The sequence below is a fragment of the Rhineura floridana genome, chromosome 19 (genome assembly GCF_030035675.1).
Source record: "Rhineura floridana isolate rRhiFlo1 chromosome 19, rRhiFlo1.hap2, whole genome shotgun sequence".
In the NCBI taxonomy this organism is placed as follows: Eukaryota; Metazoa; Chordata; class Lepidosauria; order Squamata; family Rhineuridae; genus Rhineura; species Rhineura floridana.
In genome coordinates this window covers 11,847,419-11,872,834 of record NC_084498.1, presented here as the reverse complement: position 1 = coordinate 11,872,834, position 25,416 = coordinate 11,847,419, and the positions used below count along the sequence as shown (strand labels likewise).

The following is a 25,416-nucleotide window of genomic DNA, read 5'->3' as shown; positions in this document are numbered from 1 at the left end:
GTTGTTCTTTGTCTGCTAGCCACTGTTTTAATGGATGTTTTTCCCCTAACAAAGAATATTGACATTAATACCAATATTTTGAAAGGAAATTATAAAGCCATGAGAGTGGCTGTGTACTATAGCCAGCATGGATTTTTCGCATTCTGCAATGTTAAATTGAAAATACCCGTCATGCCATTCTGATGCTTCCCATAAGCTCATTGCAAAACAAAACCTTACAAAACTTATAGTACTGAACTCAGAAACGCTTGCTTAAGTACCCTCTAAATATTAATGGCATTACACAAAACAGTCAGAGAGAATGGAGAGTTCAAAGTGTAAAAAGAGAGGAAAAAACCAATCCCCTGTTGGACTTTTTCCTGTTAGTGTGCTCATAATTTGTTGAAATTAATTAAATATCAGCCACTATCACAGAGTACATGTAATCCTATTGCTTACCTTGCCCCATACTCTGATCTTCATCATCTGCAGTTTAAAAGTTCAAAAAATGCCTGGCTGATTTTTAATTAATTTAAGAAATTTAACATTGGAGTCAATGATAAGCGCAAGCATGCTCAGTAGAACAAACTGTCAGTGTTCTAAAAGCCAGACTCCCAGCGGCTGGGGTTGACTAATCAGGGGGCTACCCCCACGCCAGGCCTTTATTTCACTTTAAAAAGTTGTGGCTTCCCCCAAAGAATCCTGGGAAGTGTAGTTTGTGAAAGGTGCTGAGAGTTGTTAGGAGACTCCTATTCCCTGACAGAGCTCCAGTGGCCAGAGTGGTTGAACAGTCAGCTGCTTCACTTAAAGATCTGTGAGGGGAACAGGGCCTCTTCTACCAACTCTCAGCACCCTTCACTAACTACACTTCCCGGGATTCTTAGAGAGAAGCCATGACTGTCTAAGGTGAAATAAAGGTCTGGTGTGGATGTGGCCAGGGACAGCTTTGATTTAAATTTGGGTGTACCTGCTATAGAATGAAAAGGTGGGGGAAGCACTGAAAAACAATGATACTGTTGACAGTGTTTTCCTTTCGGAAAGGAAATGGGAAATGCCTTGCCAACCTCAGTCTGCTGTTAGCCAGCCCCCACATGCCTGCCTTCTTAGTTTAATCAGTCAGGAGGTGACTTTGGCTGTTAGTGGCCCTGGTTCCACCTTCTGCTCCATAAGTCCCAATGGCCACTGGCCACCACTGCATCCAGAAAGATCTGTATCAGACTTCAAGGGTTGTTTCCAACTAAGTTCTACTTAGAGTACACCTATTGGGTCATATCAAATGCTAGTCCTACTCAGAGGAGACCCAATGAAATAGATAAACATGACTAACGTAGGCTCATTAATTTCAATGGATTTACACCACTGAATGTTTCAAGCTTAGTTTGCTACAACTCACTGAAATCAAAAGACTTCAGTTAGTCATGTCCATTAATTTCAATGGGTTTACTATGAGTAGGATTAGCATTGGATCCAACCCCAAATATCTGAATATAGAAAGTGATTCATGGATGGAATTAAATGAAATAAATAAAAAAATGTAAACAAATTATTTTTAAAACATTCAGTCTTTACATCGGCTTGTATTCAACTAAGTCCTACTCAGAGTTAATGAACCTAAGTAGTTACGTCTATTAACTTCAATGGGTCTGCTCTGCATAGGACTGGCATTGAATACCACACAATGGTTGTCATTAGGTCTCCTACACATACACACACTATTCCAATTTTAGAATGAAATACATATCAAAACTGATATCAAAACTCCAGGATCTGAGGCTGCATTAGACTACTCATTTCCTTCTAGCTTCAGAATTAAAGCCATGATGGATGGCCTGCCTGTCCTGTTTGTTTGCCCCAGTTTTGTAATCCAACAGTGTGAAAATATTGAGCAGGGCCTGAAATTCAGAAAGTGCAATATGGACTGCCAGTGAACATCTGTGTCATCCTGGTTATGAAATTGTACAGGTGATGGATGTTGTGTCTGCAGTAAAGCTGAAGGTCTATTTCCTTTCCTGTCCCTCCCTCCTAATACTGTGGGGACAGTTTACATGCTGTTGAAGTTTTGAGAATATGTCTTTCTTCAGTGCTTCAGTTCACCTTTCCCACCCTTTGCATTATGAACATTACAGATTTGGTATGGTTTCTGCCTACCTTCCCCCCCCCCCCCATGTTGCTCTCACAAGCTCCAAATGAGATTACAACTTCCCTCTGTGTGTGACAAGGCAGGAACAGTGCAAGAGACAGACTGCATGCAGCTTCCCATGGCCTTCCAGATTAAAAAGAGAGAGAGAGAATTGCAAGGAAAGGAACCATTATTCCACAGAAGGGAACCCCATTGCTTGATTAATACCTCACTGAGATTTTACAGGAGATAAAAAATGGCCCGTGTCACTGCCCACTGAAGTCTGGCTAGCTGGCCTATCAGGGTGCATGCAAGTACTAGAAGGGAGTGCACAGACAGGAGCCAGATGCAAAGTTTAAGGTGCAAGGTGAAGGAGACCCATCTGAGCTGTCACAGATTCTGGAAGCCAGTGAAACATCAGGGCCCTGCACAGGGTTGCGGACAGTAGTGTAGTGGCAAATTCAGAAGAGCAGGGTCCCTTCCTGATAGTCATGCCACACCCCCTTTTCCACTTTCCCTTGTCTCCCTTGCTTCCTTTGTCTACACTCCACTGCAACATATGTTTAATCAGCATGAAAGGGGAGGCTGTGTGTTAGCTACAGAGGAGAGTCTTCTCAGTGGCTGATTCTCCTTCTTTACTCTAATTGTGCTCCAATCAGCAGAAAAGGACAACGACTTTTCTCAGTGGCTAACATGCTCCCTTTTCATGCTGATTGCCTCATACATAGGGACCTGGCTGAGACCCTGCTCCCAAAAAAGTAAGAAGTCTACACCCCCCTGTAACTCTGAACAAGTACACCCCTGGTGGAACACCTCTGAAAAGGTGATAGCCCTGATGCTTTAAGAATGGTCAGAGCAAAGGCAACGACAGCAACAAAGGTTTCCTCCCTCCATTTGTAGGCTGTGACAGCCAAGGGTGCATTTCAGCTACATTGGCATGGCAGAAGGAGAAGTCAGAGGGATGATGATGGGTGCTTGTGTCTGATATCCGTCTCTCGGGTCTCCCCTATCCCTGATACTAATGGATGCTCTACCACTGTCCTTGACAGTTCAGTGGTTCTATTGCTGGATGCCAGGTTGGCCCATAATAGAACCCTGCTTATCCATGATTTGATCATAGATGAATGAGCCAACTTGGTGTGCATCACCGAGACCTAGGTGGGTGGTCCAGATCTTACTCAGCCCAGACTGGAGAGGTGGGGGGCAAATGTTGCTGTGGTCCTTCGGAGTTCACTCCCTATTGCCAGGAAACCCCTTTCTCTTGGAGTGGGAATGGAAGGCCTGCATCTTGTGTGGACCAAAGACACAGATTAGGGATGCTATTGGTATACCACCCACCCTGCTGCTCACCGGTTTCCCTGATTGAGCTGGCTGAGGTTGTCTCAGGTATGGTGTTGGATAAACCAAGAACAGTGATTTTGGGTGACTTCAGGATTAGGTCTGGCCTGGGAGTTCATAGCATCCATGGCAACTATGGGCCTGTCTCAAATGGTCATCAGTCCAAAGTATACCTTTGATCTAGTCTTTCCTCCATGTGGGGAGGGTGGCGGTCTGGAAATAGGTGGGATGGATATCACCCCATTGTCATGGTCAGACCTCTTCTTGGTGAGGTTTATTCTTGCAGCAACAATTCTCTCCTGCAGGGGTGGGGGACCAGCTAGGATGGTTTGCCCCAAGAGACTGATGTAATATGATAGAATCCTGACTGCTGTGGGGGGTTTTCTGGTGGATAGAGAAGGTGATCCTGTTGAGGCCCTACACTCACTGTGGAATGGGGAGACTTGTATGTCCATTGTTATGATTGCTCCTGAGGGCCCTTTCCAGTGCTGTGGAGCTCACTTTGCTTCTTTGTATACTGAGGAGCTGTGGTCAATGAAACAGACTGGGTGAGAGTTAGATTGTAAGTGGTGTAAATCTCACTCTAGAGCCACCCAAGCATGTGTTCAGGCTCATAATCGGACCTACCATATGGTGGTGGGAGCAACAAATAAATCCTACTTAGCTACCTTCATTGCATCCTTAAGTAGCCACCCAATTGAGTTGTTCCATGTGATCTGGAGGTTGGTCTCTCCTGGCCAAGTGGGTGGATCTCTGGAACACATGGCACCCAGTTGTAACTGGCTGGCTGAACACTTCAAGGATAATGTCCTGCCCGAACTCGAAGAACTCAGACTCAGACACTGCTGTGGTTTTTTCATTTATTGAAGTAAGAGAAAGTTTCAAGTCAGTGCGCTTTATGAATCTACCTACGGCTTACTCAGAACTCAGCATCTCTCTAGGTCTAACTAGGCACAACTTTGCTGCACTAAGATGTTGACTCAGAAACTGCTCCCCCTCTCACTCAGCTTAAGTAAGGCTGGGCGGGCACCCTACTTGTGTGTGCTGTTACTGTTGGGTGCAGGGAAAGACTCTGCCTCAACTGTGTCTGTTGAATTTCCCATCACATTCGCCTCCTGGCGCAAGATAAAGGTGGAGCCCATCACTATCCCATCTTCCCCCTCAGAGGAAGGAGGTCTGCCGGCAAGCGACATGGACGCAGGGAGAGGGGGAGCATCAGGCTGGGAAACAACCAGCTGGTCAGGTTGACTTTCCACAGGGCTATCCGGAGCTGCTGGGGTTGAGCTGTCAAAGTCCAGAGCTGGGGCACATTCTGAGTCCAACTCCCCACTGGGCCCCTCACCAGCTCGATGACCCCACTTTAAATCCTCCTCCTCCTCTGCTTCATTCTTGTCATACCACTCCCCTCCAGCAGGGCTCATGACATCACCCCCCCAAGCAGACCACCCCCTTTCTCTGCTGGTTGTAACAACACTGCTCCAATCGCCATGTCTGAGGCATCCAATTCCACCAGGAAAGGCCAGTGGGGGTCAATGTGCTGCAATATTGGTTCTGAGGAGAATAGTCTTACAGGCACTTGAAGGCCAACTGGGCTGCCTCAGACCACCGAAACAGCCCAGAGCCCTTGAGAAAGTCCATCAGGCTGTCAAATTGGAGAAAGCTATGATACACTGTCTATAGTAGTTGGCGAACTTGAGGAACCACTGCAACCACTAGTTTGGGGGGGGTGCCAGGAGAGGATGCAGCACACCTTTCCTGGGTCCATCTCCACCCCTGCCAGCATAATACAATAGTCTAGAAAGCCCAAAGTAGTTAGGTCAAACCCGCACTTTTCAGTTTAGCATACACATGATCCCTCAGCCTCTGCAATACCACTCTCACGTGCATCTCATGCTGTTCCAGGGAGCCCAAGTAAATGAGGATGCCATCCAGATAACAATCATAAAGTAATCTAGGTAGACCCAAAATATGTCATTCATAAAATGCTGGAAGACCGCTGGAGCCTTTCATAGTCCGAAAGGCATGACCAGGTACTTGAAATGGCTATAGCGTGTCTTAAAAGCTATATTCCACTCATTCCCTTCCTGGATCTGGACCAGGTTATAGGCTCCCTGAAGGTCCAGCTTAGTGTAGATCTTAGCCGTGTTCAGCCACTCTAGCATCTCATTGATAAGGAGGAGGTGATAGCTGTTGGGGATTGTGATTTTAATTCAGCTCCTGATAATCATTACAAGGGCGAAGTTCCCCACTTTTCTTTTTGACAAATAGTAAAGGAGCCCTGGCAGGGGACTTTGAGGATCAAATGAACCCTTACTGCAGATTGACATCCAGGAAGTATCTTAGAGCAGCCAACTCTGGACTGGACAATGAGTATATGTGCCCAGAGGGAACTTGGGCCACAGGGAGCAAGTCTATGGCACAGTTGTAGGGCCTATGTGGTGGCAACCGGTCAGCTTCCTTTTTGTCAAAGATGTCCTCATAATCCTGGTACTTCAGTGGCAGGGGAGCCTCCTTGGGCTTGCAGTGCCATTTGCGATAATCTGACTGGAATATCACAGTTGCTTCCCTCCAAAAGATTGTAGGATTATGTTGCATCAACTAGGTCATCCCCAGCACCACTGGGAATTGGGGCTGGGTGGCTAGGTAGAAGTACAGTTGCTCTACATGCCCAGGTAGCTCCACCTGCAATCCAGCAGTTGCCTGGGTGACTGCTTCTGACATCAGGGGCTGCCCATCTATGGTTTCCATGGACAGAGGAGACTTGAGTGTGGTGTTTGGGATGCTGTGTTGTTTAGCAAAGTCCAAGTCCATAAAGTTACTGGACACCCCCGAATTGACCATGGCAAACACTTGGACACTTTGGCCTGAGGGCAAGCCTAGACAGATTGGCAGGTGTAAAGTGGACTTTGTCAGGATGGGTTCGACTTGAATTCCCTGGCTTACAGTCAATCCCAGCTCATGGACCTCTGCGAGAGCTGGGATTTGGAGTTTTCCTGCACTGGGGTCTTCTCTGACTTGGAGGGGCATGCCTTTGCTAGGAGTTCCATCTTCCCACAGTAGAGATACAACCCCCCTCTGTGATGCTTCTCCTTCTCTGCCTCAGTCAGGCATGGCTGTGGCCCCCCATCTGCAGGCAACACTTGGACTGCCTCAGCCTTGTGTTATACCTTCAAGTCTGATGTCTATCTGCAGGCACAGCTGGATGAGCTCCAATAAGATGTCCAGTGGTGGGGTTCATATCAATTCATCAAGGATCTTGCTGCTGAGGCTGTTATGATATTGGTACATCAAAGTGGACACATTCCAGTCCCTCTCTTGGGCCAGGATATGAAAAGTGTTGGTATAAGCCTCTAGATGTGGCCTGGGAGGAGCCTGCCTCCAACATAGCACCCATTATTGGGTGTGTTCTGGGGGCCATCCTGCTGGGAGCAGCTGCAATTGCTGGGATCATGTTGTACAGAAAATGGCAGTCAGGATTCAAAGAAGCACCAACAAGTGGCCAAGGGTCTGACAACCAAGGGTCTGACAACTCCAGCAAGGGGAGCAACCTGGCCATCTAGGAGCCCCAAAGCAGTATGACCAACAATGTCAGCACAACGCAGACAGCAGGGCTCCCAGTGCGAGAGGCGAGAGAGTAAGAATGGATCCTCTTCCTCTTTCCCAAAGCATTTGAACTGTACTTTTTAACTTATTATAACTTAATTGGATTTTTGCACTGTATTGTTTTTCTTACTATATTTATTGTACTTTTTTGCTGTTCACCACCCAGAGAGCTATCGCTAGTCAGGCGGGATATAAGCCTAATAAATAAATAATAATAAATAAATAATAAATAAGTCCTGAGTTCTTGCCCTGCCATGGGGTTCCCAATTGGCAGGCCATGGTGGCCTTCTGCTGGGCTAGTATGGGGTAGTTCTGAAGCAACAGAGGTGTTGCCCACTGGGTAGCCTCCTCTTCCAGGAGGATCATGACAAAGGCCACTTTCAAGGAGTCGTTGGGAAAATCCGACTGCCGCACACGGATGTAAAGCTCGCACCATATAACAGTAGTGGCTTACCTTCAGGGCCACATCCAGAGAGTAGCATGTCAAGAGTGAGTGTTCCTTGGTCCCCTGGCACTTATGTTATGGAGTTCTGCAGGGGACTATTCTCTCCCCAGTGCTTTTAACATCTATATGAAACCTGGCGAACTGCTCCTTCTTCCCATTGTAATGGAGGGCAGTCTCACGGGTGTCTCGACACAAGGCACAGGCACTGGCAGGCCTGGGGCAGTCCTCTGCTACAAGGGTGACACGAGTCCCAAGCTGAGTCACTTGCAGGTGCAAGGTCTGATTCTCCATTCAGTGGGTCTGGGTCTCACCTCAGAGTTTCTGGAGTTCGGCTAGCATGGTTTCTAAAGCTCTGTGATAGTCCTCCCCTATCCCGCCACTCGCTTCCATCTCAGTCATGTGGTCATTTGGTGGAGGAGGTGGTGGCTGAGTCAAATGTCCTGCCCGAACTCAAAAAACTCAGACTCAGACACAGCTGTATTTTTTCCCTTTTATTGAAGTAAGAGAAAGTTTCAGTTCAGTATGTTTCATGAATCTACTTACAGCTTTCTCAGAACTCAGCATTTCTCTAGGTCTAACTAGGCAAAACCTTGCTGCACTAAGGCTCGGCTTAAGTAAGGCTGGGCGGACACCCTATTTGTATGTGCTAACTATCACTGTTGGGAGCACAAGCACATGCAGACTCCACCTCAACTGTGCCTGTTGAATTTCCCACCACATTTGCCTCCTGGTGCAAGGCGAAGGCAAAGCCCCCATCACCATCCATCTTCCCCCTCAGAGGGAGGAGGGCTGCCTGTGGGCACAGGGAGAGGGGGAGTGTCAGGCTGGGACACAACTGGCTGGTCAGGTTGACTCTCCACAGGGCTATCTGGAGCTGCTGGGGTTGAGCTGTCAAAGTCCAGAGCTGGGGTGCCTTCTGAGTCCAACTCCCTGTTTGGCACCTCACTGGCTCAACCATCCCACTCTAAGTCCTCCTCTTCGTTCTCATTGGTCCACCCTCAACCAGGGCTCACAACAAAGTCACTCAACTCTGCAGTGATTTAGATGCTGATATTGTGGCAGTTCCAGCCAAGGTGTCCAATGAAACGTTGAACCCAGTGTTGTGGGATAAATTCCAGTTAATGATGTGGATAGAATGCTTGCAGCAATGCTCCCAACCACCCGCTCATTAGATCTTTGTCCATCTTGGCTTATTAAGGGTAGCTGGAGTAGAGTGACTGAATGAGTCACAGGTGATATGCACATCTTTGCATGATGGTGTGATGCCTGCTGTCCATAAAGAGGCAGTCCATAAAGAGGCAGTCCACTCTGAACCCAAGGGAGTGTAATAACTATAGATCCCTCGCCAAAACACCTTTCTTGGCAAAGGTGGTAGAGAAGATGGTTCAAGAGCAACTGCAGGTATTCCTGGGTCAGACTGATTATCTAGATCCACTGCAGTCTAGATTCAGACCTGGTTTCAGAACACAATCAGCCTTGGTCGCCTGGATGGATGACCTTTAGTGTGAGAGAGAAAGGGGGAGTGTGACCATGTTACTTCTGCTCAATCTCTCAGCAGCATTTGATACCATTGACAATGGTATCTTCCTGGACCAACTCAGTGGCACCATATAACAGTAGTGGCTTACCTTCAGGGCCACATCCAGAGAGTAGCATGTCAAGAGTGAGTGTTCCTTGGTCCCCTGGCACTTATGTTATGGAGTTCTGCAGGGGACTATTCTCTCCCCAGTGCTATTTAACATCTATATGAAACCATTGGGAGCAGTCATTACGAGTTCTGGAGCAAGGTGTCATTAGTATGCTGATGACATGCAGCTCTATTTCTCCATAACATCTGAATCTGGAGAGGCTGTGAAGACTCTGGATCGGTGTCTGAATGTTGTAGTAGACTGGATGAGGGCCAATAAACTGTGCTTGAATCCTGGGAAGATGGAGGCTCTTTGGGTAGGTGGTTCCTATGTCTAGGAGATAGGCAAATTACCTGTTTTGGATGAGGTCATGCCCTCTCTGAAGGAGCAGGTCCATAGCTTAGGGGTTCTCTTGGATTCATCTTTGTGACTAGAGGCCCAAGTATCCCCTGTGACTAGGAGTGCCTATTACCAGCTTTGTTGGTTCATTAGCTACAGCCATTTCTGTACAGGACCACTGTAGTCCATGTGTTGGCAATCTTGAGGCTGGATTTCTGAAATGTGTTCTATGTGGGGCTGCCCTTGGGCCTCATTCGGAAGCTTCAGCTGGTGCAAAATACAGCAGCCAGACTGCTGATGGGGGCACATGGCCGACAACATATGACACCACTGTTAAAACATCTGAATGGGCTGCCCATCTACTACTGAGCCAGGTTCAAGGTCCTTGTATTAATTTACAAAGCCCTGAATAACTTAGGTCCAGGGTATTTTAGGGACTGCCTGAATCCTTAATCCCAGCTTGATCACTGAAATCATCTGCAGGAGCAGCATTGGTTGTCCCCCAAGTTGGCGATACTCATTTAACATTGACATGACATCGAGACATCAGTGTCATTGGCCCGTTTCTCTGGAATGTTCTGCCAACAGAGATTCAGCAGGTGCCTTTTGTTTTAACCTTAAATGCTAGCTGAAAACCTTTCTGTTCTGCCAGGTTTATGCAGGCAATTAAGAAAACATCTTTTTGCAGTAGTTGACCATTGTTTTTACTGTATTTTTTAATTTTATTTATTATTTATTAATTATATTTCTATACCGCCCAATAGCCATAGCTCTCTGGGTGGTGCACAACATAAAAACATCCAATATACAGGTAAAAACATATATCAACAACTTATGGTTTTTACCATATGATTTTTCATTCATTGTAAACTGCTTGGATTTTTTAAAACATGAAATGGCAGTATACAGATATGTTTTTAAAATAAATAAATAAAATAAATTGGGAGAGGGAATTTACAGCATCTGTTTTGGATGTAGAAGGTCCCAGGTTCAATCTCCAGGTAGGGCTGGGAATGCCCCCTGCCTGAAGCCCTGGGGAGGCACTGCCAATACTGAGCTAGATGGACCAATAGACTGATTTGCTATAAGGCAGCTTCCTAAGTTCCTAATTTTGGGGTTTGTGTGTGTGTGTGTAAACAGGGCCAGCCGTAGCATTGGGCAGAGTGGAGAGGCTGCCTTTCCTGGCAGATGCTGAGTGTGTGTTACAGGCCAAAGTAGCAAAAACCCCATCCCAGCAATTCCTCCTGAGCCTTCCAAAGACCATTCTGTTGGCAAACAGAAATTTGTGTTCCACATGGCTTTTTCTGTGACCAAAAAGCTAGACTGTTGTCTTCAGTGTGGTGGTGAACACTTTTGGTCCAGGCAGCTTTTGCACATGGAATGGGGGACAGGCAGCACCTTGTGTCCATCTCATACAGCAAAATGATGTGGGCCAACCCTGTGTATTAAACTTACTATAACTCTTGAAACTGTGTCTGGCTTGCTGTTGCCATTTCAGGTTTCTCCAAATGACCTGTTCCTACAGAGATTTTTAGGGGGAAATGGCAGACTCCTCCCAATTATTGGTATTCAGAGAGCAACTGTATATACCAGTTTATACAATGTATATACCCAAGTGGTTTAGACTTGAAGGCACATAACAACAACAATAATATACCCAATAACAATTTATACATTTACTCTATGTGGAACTGTTTACTTCCTATTAAAAAGGGAATGGATTCATCCATGCTACGAATTTGCTCCAAAAATTCACTCTAGGGGAAATTTGTTTGGAAACACTCCTGAAAATTTTCTTTAAGAAATTTCTTGCCACGTCAGAAACTGAACATTCCTCATCAATGAATCATACCCAGAGAACAGTTATGAAATCAGTTTAAACGTGTAGGGTAGATTTCCCTGGATTATTCCATGTGGGAAAATTAATGCTTAATGCAATACCCACAAGAGACTCTAGAGGCCACTCTAACAACTTTCAAGAAATTGAAACAGGCTTAGTGAATGGATCACTAATCAAATCAATTTCCTTTCAGAAAATTGATTTGGAATTGAAAAGGAAGAATTTCAGCCTGATTGGTATTGTTACGCTAGAACATCAAGTTGATGAATAACAATCATTATGCTGTGTTGTACAAGACAAAACTGTAAGATTGGAGGTGTTGCCTGTATGAAAAATTGGGGTTAACAAGGAGAAGATGTAGATCTCATCATACCAAAGCAAAGAATCAGGACATGTCGAGAAACTCAGCCGATTACTTAACCTCGATTTGAACACATGGACAGATACCATGAGGCATGTTGGGAACAGACTGTGAGCCAAGGGGATGAAACTAGTTAGCATAATGACTGTTTCTGTGATGGCAATCCACAGTTGGGATACCTAAACACTGACTTTATATAGTCTTAGAAATAGGTTTTATATTTTGCATTACTCATTTGATAACTGCTGTTATCCTGACATAGAACAGTAATCTATGAAAAGCGTGGTGTAGTGGTAAAGGTGTTGGACTACAACCTGGGAGACCAGGGTTCAAATCCCCACATAGCCATGAAGCTCACTGGGTGACCTTGGGCCAGTCACTGCCTCTCAGCCTCATGAAAACCTTATTCATAGGGTTGCCATAAGTCGGAATCAACTTGAAGGCAGTATATTTACATTTACACGAAAAGGCTAAAATAGAGGTACATTTGCAAAGGGAAATTATTCCACCTCCTCTTGGCTTTAATACAGAAATTTCCATTCTGTGTTGACACAGCCCAAGAGGATTGTCAGTCATGGGTTTATCAGCAGGAGGGACAGAGAATGGTTTGCTGAACAACCGATAAGATTGCAGCATTCAGGGGAGAAGAATGTGGGTGGGTGGGACAGGGGTGGAGCCTGTTTACTTTGGGGGCAATCAGAGGTGGACTTCAGAGGGTAGAGCCTATTTGCTATTGGAGGTTCAAGAGTGCAACCTGGTGCTTTGGGGGGAGTTTAGGGGATGAAGTGTGGCATTTTTGTATGGGTCAGAGGGGTTATTGGTAGGTGAGGGTGTGGAACATACATGGTGGATCAGACTGTTGGGGTCAAAGAGGAAGAAATACTTCCCCAACTCAAATATCTGTTTTGTTCAACAAAATACATGACTGAAGCAATAAGGCCCCCTCCAAAAGGAGTCATTATAACAGGGGTGGGGAACCCTTTTTGACCGGAGGGCTGTATTCCCTCATGGGGAAACTTTCAGGGACCACATATCAGTGGTGGGTCAAAAAGTAGTTGGAGCACCAGATGTGATTCTTGCCTTTGTACAGTAGCCTACATTTCAGCCTTGCAAAGATCAGAGGATTCTATATACACACACACCATCCAGGCAAAGAAGAGGCATTCATTATCATAGTTCAAAGACACTTCAAGTCTGGCAAAAGCACCTGAGGAGGGTGTGGAGTAGGGCAGGTGAAGGGTATGGCCTGAGGAGTGCCCTGAGGGCCAGACAGAGAAGTCTGGAGGGCCGCATTCAGCCCCAAGGCCTCAGGTTCTCCACCTCTGCACTAAAATATCTGAACCCTATAAACCTGGGATGGGGAACCTGTGAGACTCCAGATGTCATTGGACTCCATTTCCCCTGATCATTGGCCATGCTTGCTGGGACTGATGGGCTTGGAATGACAACTGGAAGATCACAGGTTCCCCATCCCTGTTACAACCAAATGTGGATGTTATGTTGGCTCTGTCTTCATGCTTGAAACCTACTCTGGGCTGAGGTCCCTCCCTCACACATCACAGCAGACTCATTGATTGAATCCCTGCTGCTCTGATCACAAAGAGTGTGGTCTCAGTCCATTAATCTGGAGCATGGAAACTAGCAAAAATCAATAAGGTGCTACTTAAAGCCCATTTTCCCCACGGTCATAAATCCTGTGTTTAGATGGGTGCAGGGAACGAGAGGAGGACTGGTAGAAAACAAAGCAAGCTTGTTGAGTCCTTTCTCAGGTCTAACAGGCAAGAGGAATGGGTTCAATAACAGATCTTCATGTTGAAGCTGAGCCGCAGTACACATTTTCTATACTCTACCTGAGTCCTATGTGCCAGAGCAGCAGTTCTCAAACTTTTGTTCTGGTGGTCCACTTGAAACTGGTGGGGGGGGGGGTCTGAGCATATAATTTAAAACTCTTTTTTTCTTCAGCATCAGCATGACCAACATTGCTGTGACAAATCACAGGCTCTAAGCCAATTAGCTGGTCAACCTCAGGGGAAAACGTTGTAGAGTGCACCAGTGCCGTGCAATGCAAACCACAGCCCCTAGGCTTGGGAACTGATAGCCTCTTTGATGCATCCAGTCCTGCTCAAAGCAGCCTTGATCTCCATTAGAGTCAAATACAGATATTCTTGGCTGTTACACCATCTTTCTGAGGACCTCCTGAATGTCGCTCATAGATTACCAGTGGTTTGAGAACCTCCTTGCTGGAGTCCAAAACAAGTTGGTTGATTTGACACCAGGGGAGAGAAGGGGAACAAGTGCAGGAAGAGATCTCCACTACCATTTTGAATTCCCAGTGGGTAGGAACCTGAATGCTGATAGATGAGAGGGCTTGTGGTTGATGGTGACGTATCGGTTCAGAAAAGTTTGGGAACTGTTGCTTAGTGAATACTAATGGGGATTTTATTTGTTTTGTTTTGTTATTTCTTTGCCCCTCTCCCCCCATTCTCTCGTGCTTTATTGCCTGGTTGATTTATCACTTCTCTCCACGGTTGAAAGCCAAATTGGGCAAGAGTGTGATGTTCTGCTGCTGAAGTCAGCTGTTTATGAGTTCCAGCAGATGTTCCTGTTTGTAAGATACTTGGGGGGGGGGAGAAACCCTGCCTCATTTTAGCTATGCATCATTTTGTCCCTTCTGTACATTTCCTAAGTCACAAGCCAAGCGTTTCTCCTTCGAAGCTGATCAAATATGCCAACTAAGTCTGGGTGAGGGGGAGAAGAGCTGGCATCACCCAAAATTGAGAGCTTTTACTGTTACATGGTTTAAAACACACACATACGCACACAGGTCAGTTTGAAAAACCCTTTCTGGCCAGGAGAGTTTTTAATGGATAGCCTAGTTACCACTGGCAGCTCATTACGGAAGAAGGCTGTAGAAAAAGCAACAGTGTGCCATCAACAGTAACAGATTGGTTTTGATGCCAGCTAGCAGAGCCAAATTCCTGTGGCTACTTTGTCAAAGCATGCTGGAATTAGCGGTGTCACTGAAGTTTGTAATTATCTGCTTTGTCCTATGAATTTGTCTCACTTGTAGTGCTCAGTGGCATTAGGAATTCAAGCATATTTTTAGCTCTCACCTTCTTCTCTGGCTTAGATTATCATCCAAGGTACCCTGAATACTGTTATGGCAATCTCCCAGGAAACAGGAGCCTGGGAAACAAAATTCTCTCAAGGCACCCATGTCTTTATGTATGCTAAACACCTTGGAAAAGGCAGGGCTTCTTGCATGGGGGATGCTGCTGAGGACAAACTACTGTATATAAAATTCGTTTCGGGAAATAGCTCAGTTTGCCATGCCTAATTCTGAATAGAATTTAGGGGGAATTTGTCTGTTGCTAACTGGAATAGGGTTGCAAGCTTGTGATTTTAAAAACAAGCACTGTTCCTTGGGTAGGAGCTGATTTTGAAGGGATGGAGCCAGGGCATGCAGGAACAAGAGAACCTAGGACAGCCCCAGTATTGGGGCTGGCCCCACAATTACTTGTCAAGAGCACTTCTACTTGAGGCCACCGCACTATTTCTGCATACTGGATAGACATTCTTAAAAGTTGGAAACAATATAAATGGCTTAACTTGGCTCAAGCCAAAGACACTACTTGTATTTCTTAATGAGAACCAGTGTGGTCTAGTAGTTAGAGCAGACTTCCTCAATCTGGTGACCTCCAAATGTTGTTGGACGCCAACTCCTATTAGCTGTAGCCAGTTCTACAGGCCACCAGGAGGGAAAATGCTGAATTACAGTACTGGACTAGGACCAAAAAGACCCAATTTCAAATCCACTCAGCCATGAAGCTCACTGAATCATAGAATCATAGAGTTGGAAGGGGCCTATAAGGCCAAGTCTAGCTCCCTGCTCAATGCAGGAATCCAAATTAAAGCATACCAAACATGTGGCTGTCTTGCTGCCTCTTGAAGGCCTTCAGTGTTGGAGAGCCCACCACCTCCCTAGGTCATTGGTTCCATTGTCGTATGGCTCTAACAGTTAGAAAGTTTTCCCTGATGTTCAGTTGAAATCTGGCTTCCTGCAACATGAGCCCATTATTCCGTGTCCTGCACTCTGGGATGATCGAAAAGAGATCCGGGCCCTCCTCTGAGTGGCAACCTTTCAAGTACTTGAAGAGTACTGTCATATCTCCCCTCAGTTTTCTCTTCTCAAGGTGAAACATGCCCAGTTCATTCAGCCTTTCTTCTTAGGGCTTTGTTTCCAGTCCCCTGATCATCCTCATTGCCCTCCTCTGAACCTGTTCCAGTTTGTCTGCATCCTTCTTAAAGTGTGGTGTCCAGAACTGGATACGGTACTCAAGATGAGGCCTAACCAGTGCCAAATAGAGGGGAACAAATACTTCATGCGATGGCTTTCCGATTTTTTTTCTTCTGCAGTACTGTACTTGACATTGCCCGTCAAAGCACTGGCTTTTTTTGCAATGCTATCTCTGATCCTTTGGAGGGGGGCCGGCCCCCACAACTTTTTTTTTGTCCTCTGCCTTTTTCTTGTATTGCAGACTTTCTATTGCAAATCCTACTAATGGGAATGATATCTGCTGTGGACACATAGAAGCAGTAAGCTGCTCACGGCAACAGATGTTTCTCTGCCTCAGGAATGTCAGATGTTTGTCCCACTGACCCACTCACTCTTGTTAACCAGATGTGGAATGCACAATGATGGCAAAAAAGTCATTCCCTTGAACTGGCTTGTGTCAAGAGAGAGAGATATCCTATCAGTGATGGGTTTAAAAAAAAGGTAAAGGTGTCCCCACACTTGTAGTGCGAGTCGTTTCCGACTCTTAGGGTGACGTCTTGCGACGTTTACTAGGCAGACCGTATATATGGGGTGGAATTGCCAGTTCCTTCCCCGGCCTTTCTTTACCCAGGTACTCATTTTACCGACCATGGATGGATGGAAGGCTGAGTGGACCTCGACCCCTTTTACCGGAGATTCGACTTCCTCCTTTCATTGGAATCGAACTCCGGCCGTGAGCAGAGCTTCGGCTGCGTTACCGCTGCTTACCACTCTGCGCCACGGAGGATCTTTAGTGATGGGTTAGCCTATCAATATTTGAACAAACTTCAAAAATCTTCATCAATGTACATGGAATTTTCAGGGTAGCATAAAAGAGGAAGGAACAAATAAGTGGAAGCTAGCCCATTAGGATGAGAGGCAGTGAAGGCTGCTCCATTGAGGTTAATGGTGCACTGCCCCACCAACCTCAGTCTGTCCTCTGCCAAACCTCACCTGCCTGCCTTATTTCTTAGAGGGAGTCCAAGGAGCCCTGTCTGTCAGCTTTCTCCCCCTTAGTCTCAGTGCTGATCTCAACAGGGAGGAGGATGGAGACAAAACTAGAGTTAGTTAGCTCAACTTGTCAATGGCTCTAGCTCTGCTTGTTGTTGGCCTCCCTGTCTTCTACTCTGCTAGTCCCCATGAGCACCAGCCACCGCTGGATCTATGTCCCAAGGATCTTAACAACAGAAATTTCAACAGTGGAATTGACATCAGAGACAGAGGAATGGAAGTACGAGGGTAATGAGAGACCAGCCTGAGCAAAATGCAGTTCTATGTAGATAGGGATGGGGGGCTAGTCAATTCAGCTCACACTTGAAGCAGAATCTATCAAATTTGCACTTTGTGAAACAATACGAGAACTGAAATGCAGCTATCCTTTGAAATTTACACTTATCTGAATTTCATAATGCTGTTCTCCAACCAATGCTTACAAAAATGCATATATTAGGGAGGGAATGTGTGGATAAAAATGAATATATTAGTGACAGCAACATACAAAAATGCATTATTCTGTAGTTTAGTGGCAAATTCAGGAATGCAGGGTCCCTTCATGACAGTCACAGCCACACCTCTTCTAAGATTATACAACCTTCTAAGAATAATCTAGACAGATTAGAATACTGCTTTCTACTTCTCTGCCCTTGCTAATGCCTTCTCCCACAACAACAGATGTCCTTAGGAGCCAATCAACATGAAAAGAGAGTGTATTAGCTACTGAGAATAGTTTTCTCAGTGGCTGACTCACTTCCTTTCACTCTGATTGGCTCCAATCAGCAGGAAAGGACAAGGAAGCATGGGGTTTGAGACCCTTCAAGACCCTGGGCAACTACATCTCTGATTATATTAGGAGAAATTGCTGGCAAAAAATGTGTACCTTAGTCACAAGTGCATTAAAATTCTATTTTATTATATAATATTTTAAAATATTATAAGAAATTCACATTAAATGCTGATGAATTTTCATGAGGATTTTTTAAAATTGTAAATCGCTGCAGAAAGAACTGAATTTAAGATTGGAAAAAATGAGAAACTTAGGGAAATGACACTGACATACCTGTCCATCCCTATGTATAAAGGTGGGCAAGCTTGCCCCTGCCTTGAAAATGGTATTTTTTAAAATAGGAATTATTCCCTTCAATTTGCAAGCTAACCCAAGGTTGGGTTTTGGGTTTTTTTTGGTTAAGGGTTGCTCATTAGAGCTGATTCAATAAAAAAAAATGAGGTGGGGGCATCACAGGAAATAGTTTATCTCAAGGGTCTTCACTGGAGTAAGCTTTTGGGCCCTTGCCCCTCAGCTTTCCTAGGTACAGATCTTCAAAAGCAGCCCCCTAACAAGGCAATGGAGAAATGTCTGTTTTGCTTTACCCTGTGTGTGTTGGTTTGTTAGGGAGTGAGGGGTTGTTTCAAAACCTGTACGTCTTTTCCAGCTCAGATTTTAATCCAAGCTTGAGAAAAATGGGGGGCTTCTAATGTTCACCTCTCCTTTGCAGCAATCATTAGCCATATAACTTCACTGACAATTTTGCTTATCAAACCCTCCACTCAGAGGGTGAGTGCCCAGAGAAATAGAGCCAAAATGGGGCCACTAAGAAAGAAGATGGAGCTATCAGCATTTTGGGGGGGGGAGGAGATCCCCGAATTTTGCAGAAATAAAAATATAATTAAGGGGCCATGCCGAATTGGGCCTCTTTAGCAGTGGCCCCACAACTGTGGAATTTAATCCTGCATGAGATCATGCAAGCCCCATCCCTCAATATTTTGAAACAGGCATTCAACATTCATGCTTTTACTGTGGCCTTTAGTGACTAATTGTGATCCAAGCTGCAAAATCAGCACTATGACTTTGGTTTATGTTAGCCTGGGCTGTTATTATTTCTATGTTTCTTTTTTCATAATGGTTCCAAGTATTAAATAGCTTTAAATTATATTTTATCATTTATGTTTTACCAACAACCACAACCAACAAACCCAATAATGATTTGCACATGTTCAACAGCTACACTAGTGAGATCCATCTTTGGGGTCCCAAGGTGTGTCTCTGAAGCTACCCTCAATTTGGAGGCTGGCCTTAACTCTCTGAAATGCTCAGCTTGGATTGGTGTTATCCAATATTGGCTTCGCTGCTGCCTTGTATGCACCCACAGCCCTTTTACATCCCTGGTAATGAGAGACTCCGTTGAGCCATTTTGGACAAAGGTGGTAGTGAAAAAAGTTATGCCAGTAGGCCTCTCTCCCTCCGATCTGCTCTCTATGGAGCTTGGAAGCGCCAAGGCGATTGTTAAACAGAGGCTAGTGGACATTGACACCCAAGAGCTCTTGGCAGCTGCCTAGGGTGCCTGCTCCCCCCAGTCATTGGGCCTATTAGGTCTTCCTTGTAAGGATGGGATGCCCTATCTATGCTGGTTATCTGTTCCCAAGTATAGGAAGGCATTCTCATTGGCCCGATTCAATGCTTTACCTTCTAAACTCTTGGAGGGTAGATATAACAAAATCCCAAGCAACAACAGATGCTGTCCCTGTGATAACGACGAAGTGGAGTCGATCTCACATGTTCTGTTCAATTGTAGATACTATGAATGGGCCAGAAAAGATCTAATATACCCAATTACGCAGTCCTTCCCAGGCTGCCCCCTCGAGTCCCTTCTGAGTGTTCTGCTCCAGGGTTCTGACAAGGCAATCACTGTGCAAGTGGCAAAATTCTTGAACCCAGCCATTTTAACCAGACCTTGTAAGTTCGTGAATGGGAATTAACTTAATTGGACTGTTCCCTGCTTGTTACAGTTTCTGCTATCAAGCAGTTTTACCTTTTAATATTTAATACTGTGTTCTGTATTGGTGGTCGGTTGACTGTAAATTAAGATTGTTCTTGTTGAGTGTCTGTTGGAAATGAAAAATGAAAATGTGGGTGGGGTAGTGGAGGAATAGAGTACCCTAGAAGAGGGTATGGCTGGGTAGCTGGCACCCTAAACTCCTGTAAGAAGATGATGATACACTGCAACATTTTGTTGCCGGTCCCTCCTACATGCACTTAAGCACCATTTCTGTTGGGAATGAGCTTGTATTAGGGTTGCCAGGCTCAATCCCTGAGACTGATCCTGTATTTTTAGGAGAAGAGAAAGTCAGCTAAGTGCAGGTGTTCTGGCAACCCTGTAATGGGGAAAACCACAAGGCGAAATTCTCCCTTCCCCCTGCACAACTTTTAAAGATACAAAAGACCTCTTGGTTGCCAGGCCCGGCCTCCAAGAGGTCTTTTGTATCGTTGAAAGTTCTGCAGGGGGGAGGGAGAATCCCTCCTGGTGGTTTTTCCCATTACAGGGTTGCAAGAACACCCACACTTGGCTGACTTTCTTTTCTCCTAAAGATACAGGATCAGTCTCAGGGATTGAACCTGGCAACCCTAGCTTGTATGAAACAGCATGGTTCCTGGAAGAGGTGGACTGGATACACACGCAATGGTGTAAATAAATGTTACTAGGAAACTATTTCACAACTTCTTCAACATTAACCACTGCAAACTTGCTATTGCACAAGAACTTTCTTATTGAATAATTAACCAGCTAGCTATTTCAGCAGGCTATTGCTCAGACAAATTCTACATTAAGTGTTCAGGGCTGGCTGATTTGAACTTCATGTAGAATAATTCTGAGCAATAACCTGAAAGAGATAAATATCTCCAACAACCCTAGTTGGAAAGGAAACAACAGATACCTTTCTGTACTTTTTTCAGGATGAAAACACATGTTTGGAAAGCAGTGCTCCCTAATAGAATGATATTTTTGTATGTTATTTGCACTAATATATGCTTTTTTTTTGCACATTCTTCCTCAGTATATACACATTTTTGTATGCATTACTTGGCTGGAGAACTGCATTACAAAATTTGGAAAAGTGTGAATATCAAAGGATGGCTGTGCTTCAGTTTATATAGTGTTCTGGGAAGTGCAAATTATGTAGGTTTGCCTTCAAATGCCAACTGAATTAAATTTCTCCTTCATCCATACCCAGAATGTCCCAGAGTGATGCCACATCAAGGGTGCTCCAGGACATTGTTGGAAATGTATTAAGCCACCCCCACGCTTATGGGAGCACCAGAAAAGTAGCACAGAAAAAAGGGAGGTATGGAGGTAGGGTTGCCAGGCTCAGGGCCTGAGAATGATTCTGTATCTTTGAGAGAAGAGAAAATCCAGCCAAGTGCAGGTGTTCTTGCAACCCTGTAATGGGAAAAACCACAAAGTGGAATTCTCCCTTCCCCCTGCACAACTTTTAAAGAGACAGAAGACCTCTTGGAGGCTGGGCCTGTCAACCAAGAGGTCTTCCGTATCTTTAAAAGTTGTTCAGGGGGAAGGGAGAATTCCACCTTGTGGTTTTTCCCATTACAGTGTTGCAAGAAAACCTGCACTTGGCTAAATTTTCTCTTCTCTTAAAGATACAGAATCATTCTCAGGCCCTGAGCCTGGCAACTCTAGAGGGAGGGTGTGCACCAGAGAAGAAGGCCATAGTTCAGTCGTAGAGCATCTGTGTTGCATGCAGAAAGTCTCAGTTTCAATCCCTGGCATCTCCAAGTTGGGCTGGGAGAGACCCCTGCTTGAAACCCTGGAGAGCCGCTGCCAGACAGTGTAGACAATACTGAGCTAGATGGACCAATGGTCTCACTCGGTATAAGGAAGCTTCCTATGTCCCTATGAGAGTTCTGCTAGGGGCTGGAGCTGCAGCAACTGCTTGAGGACACTCACTACTGGCACCAGTCCTGCATCCATGGGAGGATAGCAGAGGGGTAAAGAAATATAAGGCCACATGGCAAGAAAGGAGAAGTCTGAGATGAAATATATACAGTATCTGGATGTATACTGTCATTAGTGAAGGCTTTGCAATACCCCCAGCCTGGGACAAAATTAGGTACCATCTGCAGCAGAAAAAAGGTTTGAGACCTTTGCCCAGAAGCTGCACCCCATAGAACTGCCCTATAAATGAACTGATTACTGCTTCAGTACATTACATGGTAGTGTATGCCATAGCAAAAAAAGGCTTCAAGTTTTTCCCCCGGCACATGCTTTCCTAATGCACCATTAAGCTCGCTTTCTCCTCACTTGTGAATAGGGGAAAAGGCACAAAGAGAGAGAGAGAGAGAGAGAGAGAGTGTCTCAGAATCTCTACTCCACTTCCTGTGCCAAAAAGGGGCTATATTTCACATGATGATCCCACACTAATGGCTTACAAGCTTATGTGCTTCATTTGAGGGAGAGCTCATTGGCGAGGTGATGGACCAACCAGATGAGGACATCTCTCTCAAGAAATGCAAGGTCAGAGCGATTGAGCCAAACTAACCAATGTTCTGTAAAGCCATTTGAAGAGAAAGAGGATTCTCTATTAACACACACACACACACACACATCCCATAGGAAACATAGGAAGTTGATTTATACTAAGTCCATCTAGCTCAGTATTGTCTACTCTGATTTGCAGCAACTCTCCAGGGGTTTCAGGCACAGAACGATTCCCAGCCCTACCTGGACACAGAGGATTGAATCTGGGATCTTTTGCATGTAAGGTAGATGCTTTACCATTGAACTATAGTTCTTCCCCACTACTTATTTCTGCCACTGTTCTGCCGGTTCCAGTGTGTCTCCACCTCTCTCGTCTGAAAACAGGGGCACCCGATGCTAGCCAAGCCCTGCCTCTTTTTGCTGTAAAACCTGGTGGGAACAGCTTGAGTGTGTTTTGTTTTTTAAAGAAATATTCTGCTTCAAAGAGATTTTGCAACTGACTGGCAAATAACCCATTCCTCCTCCAGGTGTGGCTAATGGAAAAGCTTTGCTCTGGTGTGTTCACAGACCTGGAATCATGCTTCCCGCCCCCCCAGTAAAATCATCACTATGATAAATGAGCGTTGTGAATGGAGGAGCTGGGCATTGCAGGGTCCCCTGGGGCAGGGGGAAAGCAAGGCATTGTTTGCAATGTGTGCAGAGACATACTGAACCTTCACTGATGGTGAAATGCCAAGAAGAAGAAGAAGACCCCCCCCCCAATATTTTTGATAAGGTCCTGAAACATTTCAATGCAAAGCTCTTCCCAGAGTGGAAGAAGATTATCTTGGATCAGACTAAAGATCTATCTAGTTAGCATCCTGTTTCACACAGAAGAGTGTGAGAGCCCTGCTGGATCAGGCCAACAGCCCATCTAGTCCAGCACTCTGTTCTCCCAGGGGCTAATCAAATGCCTATGGGAAGCCTGCAAAGAGAACCTGAGGGCAACAGCACTCTCCCTACCTGTGATTCCCAACAGCTGGTATTCAAAGGTGTACTGCCTCTGACAGGGGAGGAAGAACATAGACAAATTCATGTAGATAAGGCTACTAACCTTTTCTAAAGCCATCCACGTTGGTGGCCATCACTTCTGGGAGCAAATTCCATAGTTTAACTGCATTGTGGAAAGGACTTTCTTTTTTTTTGTCTGCCTTTAATTTTCCAACCTTCAGCTTCATTGGATCTCCTTAAGTTCTAGTATTATGAGAAAGGGAGAAAACCCTTCCTCCTGCTTGTCTGGCAGATGCCTTCAGGAAGCTCCAAAGCAAGACATAACAGCAACAGCCCTCTCTGGATGCTTGTCTCCAGCCATTTCATATTCAGAGGTATAATGCCTCTATACATTGAAGTTCCATTAAAAACATAAGAAGGTCCATGCTAGGTCAGACAAAAGGCCCATCTAGTGAGCATCCCACTACTCAAAGTAGTTGGTGAAGATGATTCTCAGAAGCTTGCTTCCAGAAAATTACCTTTCCTTGCAATTCCAGCCCCTCCCCCAAACAGGCTGTTAGCTTTGTTAAAAAATGGTTTTGGTCTGAATTAAACCCTTTTTATATATTATGTGGTTATCAAACAGATACAAGGAGAGCCCAATGTACCAAAGTTATGGCGCCACTCACCTGCTCCTTGAAGTCTGCATTATTCTTTGACACATCACGGTTGTGGTTGAGTGTTTTCCGCTATTGTCTACCTCCTGCATCACATCCCACTGCCGTGGGTCACTTGCCTTTGCACTCAGGATGTTTACCCCTTTTTTTACTTTTGCCCTGTTGGGAAGGAGAATTGCAATAATCAAAATCATAATATAGCAATTCAGAATCACACACAAACATATATAGGAATATAAGAAGAGTACTGCTGGATCAGATCAAGGAAAAGGGTTGGCGAATGCCTCTTCTAAAAATAGTCAGTAGAGGCATTCCCGTCTGTGTGATGTGGAACCGGAAATGCCTCTTCTAATGAGTACAAAAGAAGCATTCCGCACTATGTGACAAGAAAAGAGGAATTCTAAAAATAAAAAGCAAGAAAATGATAATTCTTAATGGCATCACTCCCCCCTGTCGCCAAAGAGCAGGATCATTCCAAGGTTTGTCTAGTCCAGGGGTAGCCGACATGGTGCCCTTCAGATGTTGCTGGACTACAACTCCCATCATCCCTGGCCATTGGCTATGCTGGCAGGGGATGATAGGAGTTACAATGTAGCAACACCCAGAAGGCACCACATTGGTTAGTCCCGGTCTAGCTCACCATCCTGCTTTTCACAGTGACCAACCAGATGTTTTCAAGAAATCATCCAGCACTCCTAGTAATCAGCATTCTGTGGCATGCTTGCTCAGGACTAGATAGTGGTAATGGCCTGTGACTTTCATTGGATTAGCTGGGAAAAAAGCTAAACCATTTCCCAAAGAATCAGGAAACATACAGTCCCATATCTAAGCCAATTCAGATCCAATGGCTTTATAAGGGTGCAGCCCTCCAGCTGTTTATTTTATTAGTTTATTTATGACATTTATATCTCACCCTTCCTCTTAAAGGAGCCCAGAATGGCAAACACATCTATAACAAAAATACAATCAAAATAAACTAAAAACATATTCAGAACATTTAAAATCTGCCAAAACATCTTTAAAAACCCAACAAAACAACCGGAAACAAATGTAAGAGTAGATGTAACTAAATCATACATCTGGAAAGGCCTGTGAAAACAAAAAATAAATTCAGCAGGTATCTAAAAGAGTATAATGATGGTGCCTGCCTAACATTAACAGACAGGGAATTTCAAAGTATAGGTGCGGCCATGTTTTTGGAGTACAGTTCACATCATCCCTGTCCACTGGCCACGCTGGCTGGGACTGATGGGAATTGGAGGGGGGGTCAACATCTGGAGGGCCACAGATTAGCCACTCCTGTGTTAAAATAACATTAAACAAATTCAGAGAGGATAGATTGATCAGTGGCTATTAGCTACGTCGAACCTTATTTGTCCAGAAGCAGTATGTCACTGAACACCAGTTGCTGAGGTTTTTTTAAAAAACACACACACACGGAACGGATGTTGCCTTCTAGCCCTGCTTGTACAGTTTTAGAAAGCACTGACTGGCTACTGTAGAAAACAGCCTTGATAGACTAGATCAGGGGTGGGCA

General features: G+C 45.1%; 1 protein-coding gene across 2 annotated transcripts in view; it reads right to left on the bottom strand.

Moving 5' to 3' along the window:
• Nucleotides 1-25,416, bottom strand: part of TMEM132C (transmembrane protein 132C) — a 369,933-nt gene that overhangs the window by 142,336 nt on the left and 202,181 nt on the right. For both annotated transcript variants that reach the window (XM_061602881.1, XM_061602882.1), the window contains one exon: nt 23,892-24,038. In XM_061602881.1, the coding sequence (XP_061458865.1) occupies nt 23,892-24,038 (147 nt within the window). The remainder of the gene's footprint in view (nt 1-23,891; nt 24,039-25,416) is intronic.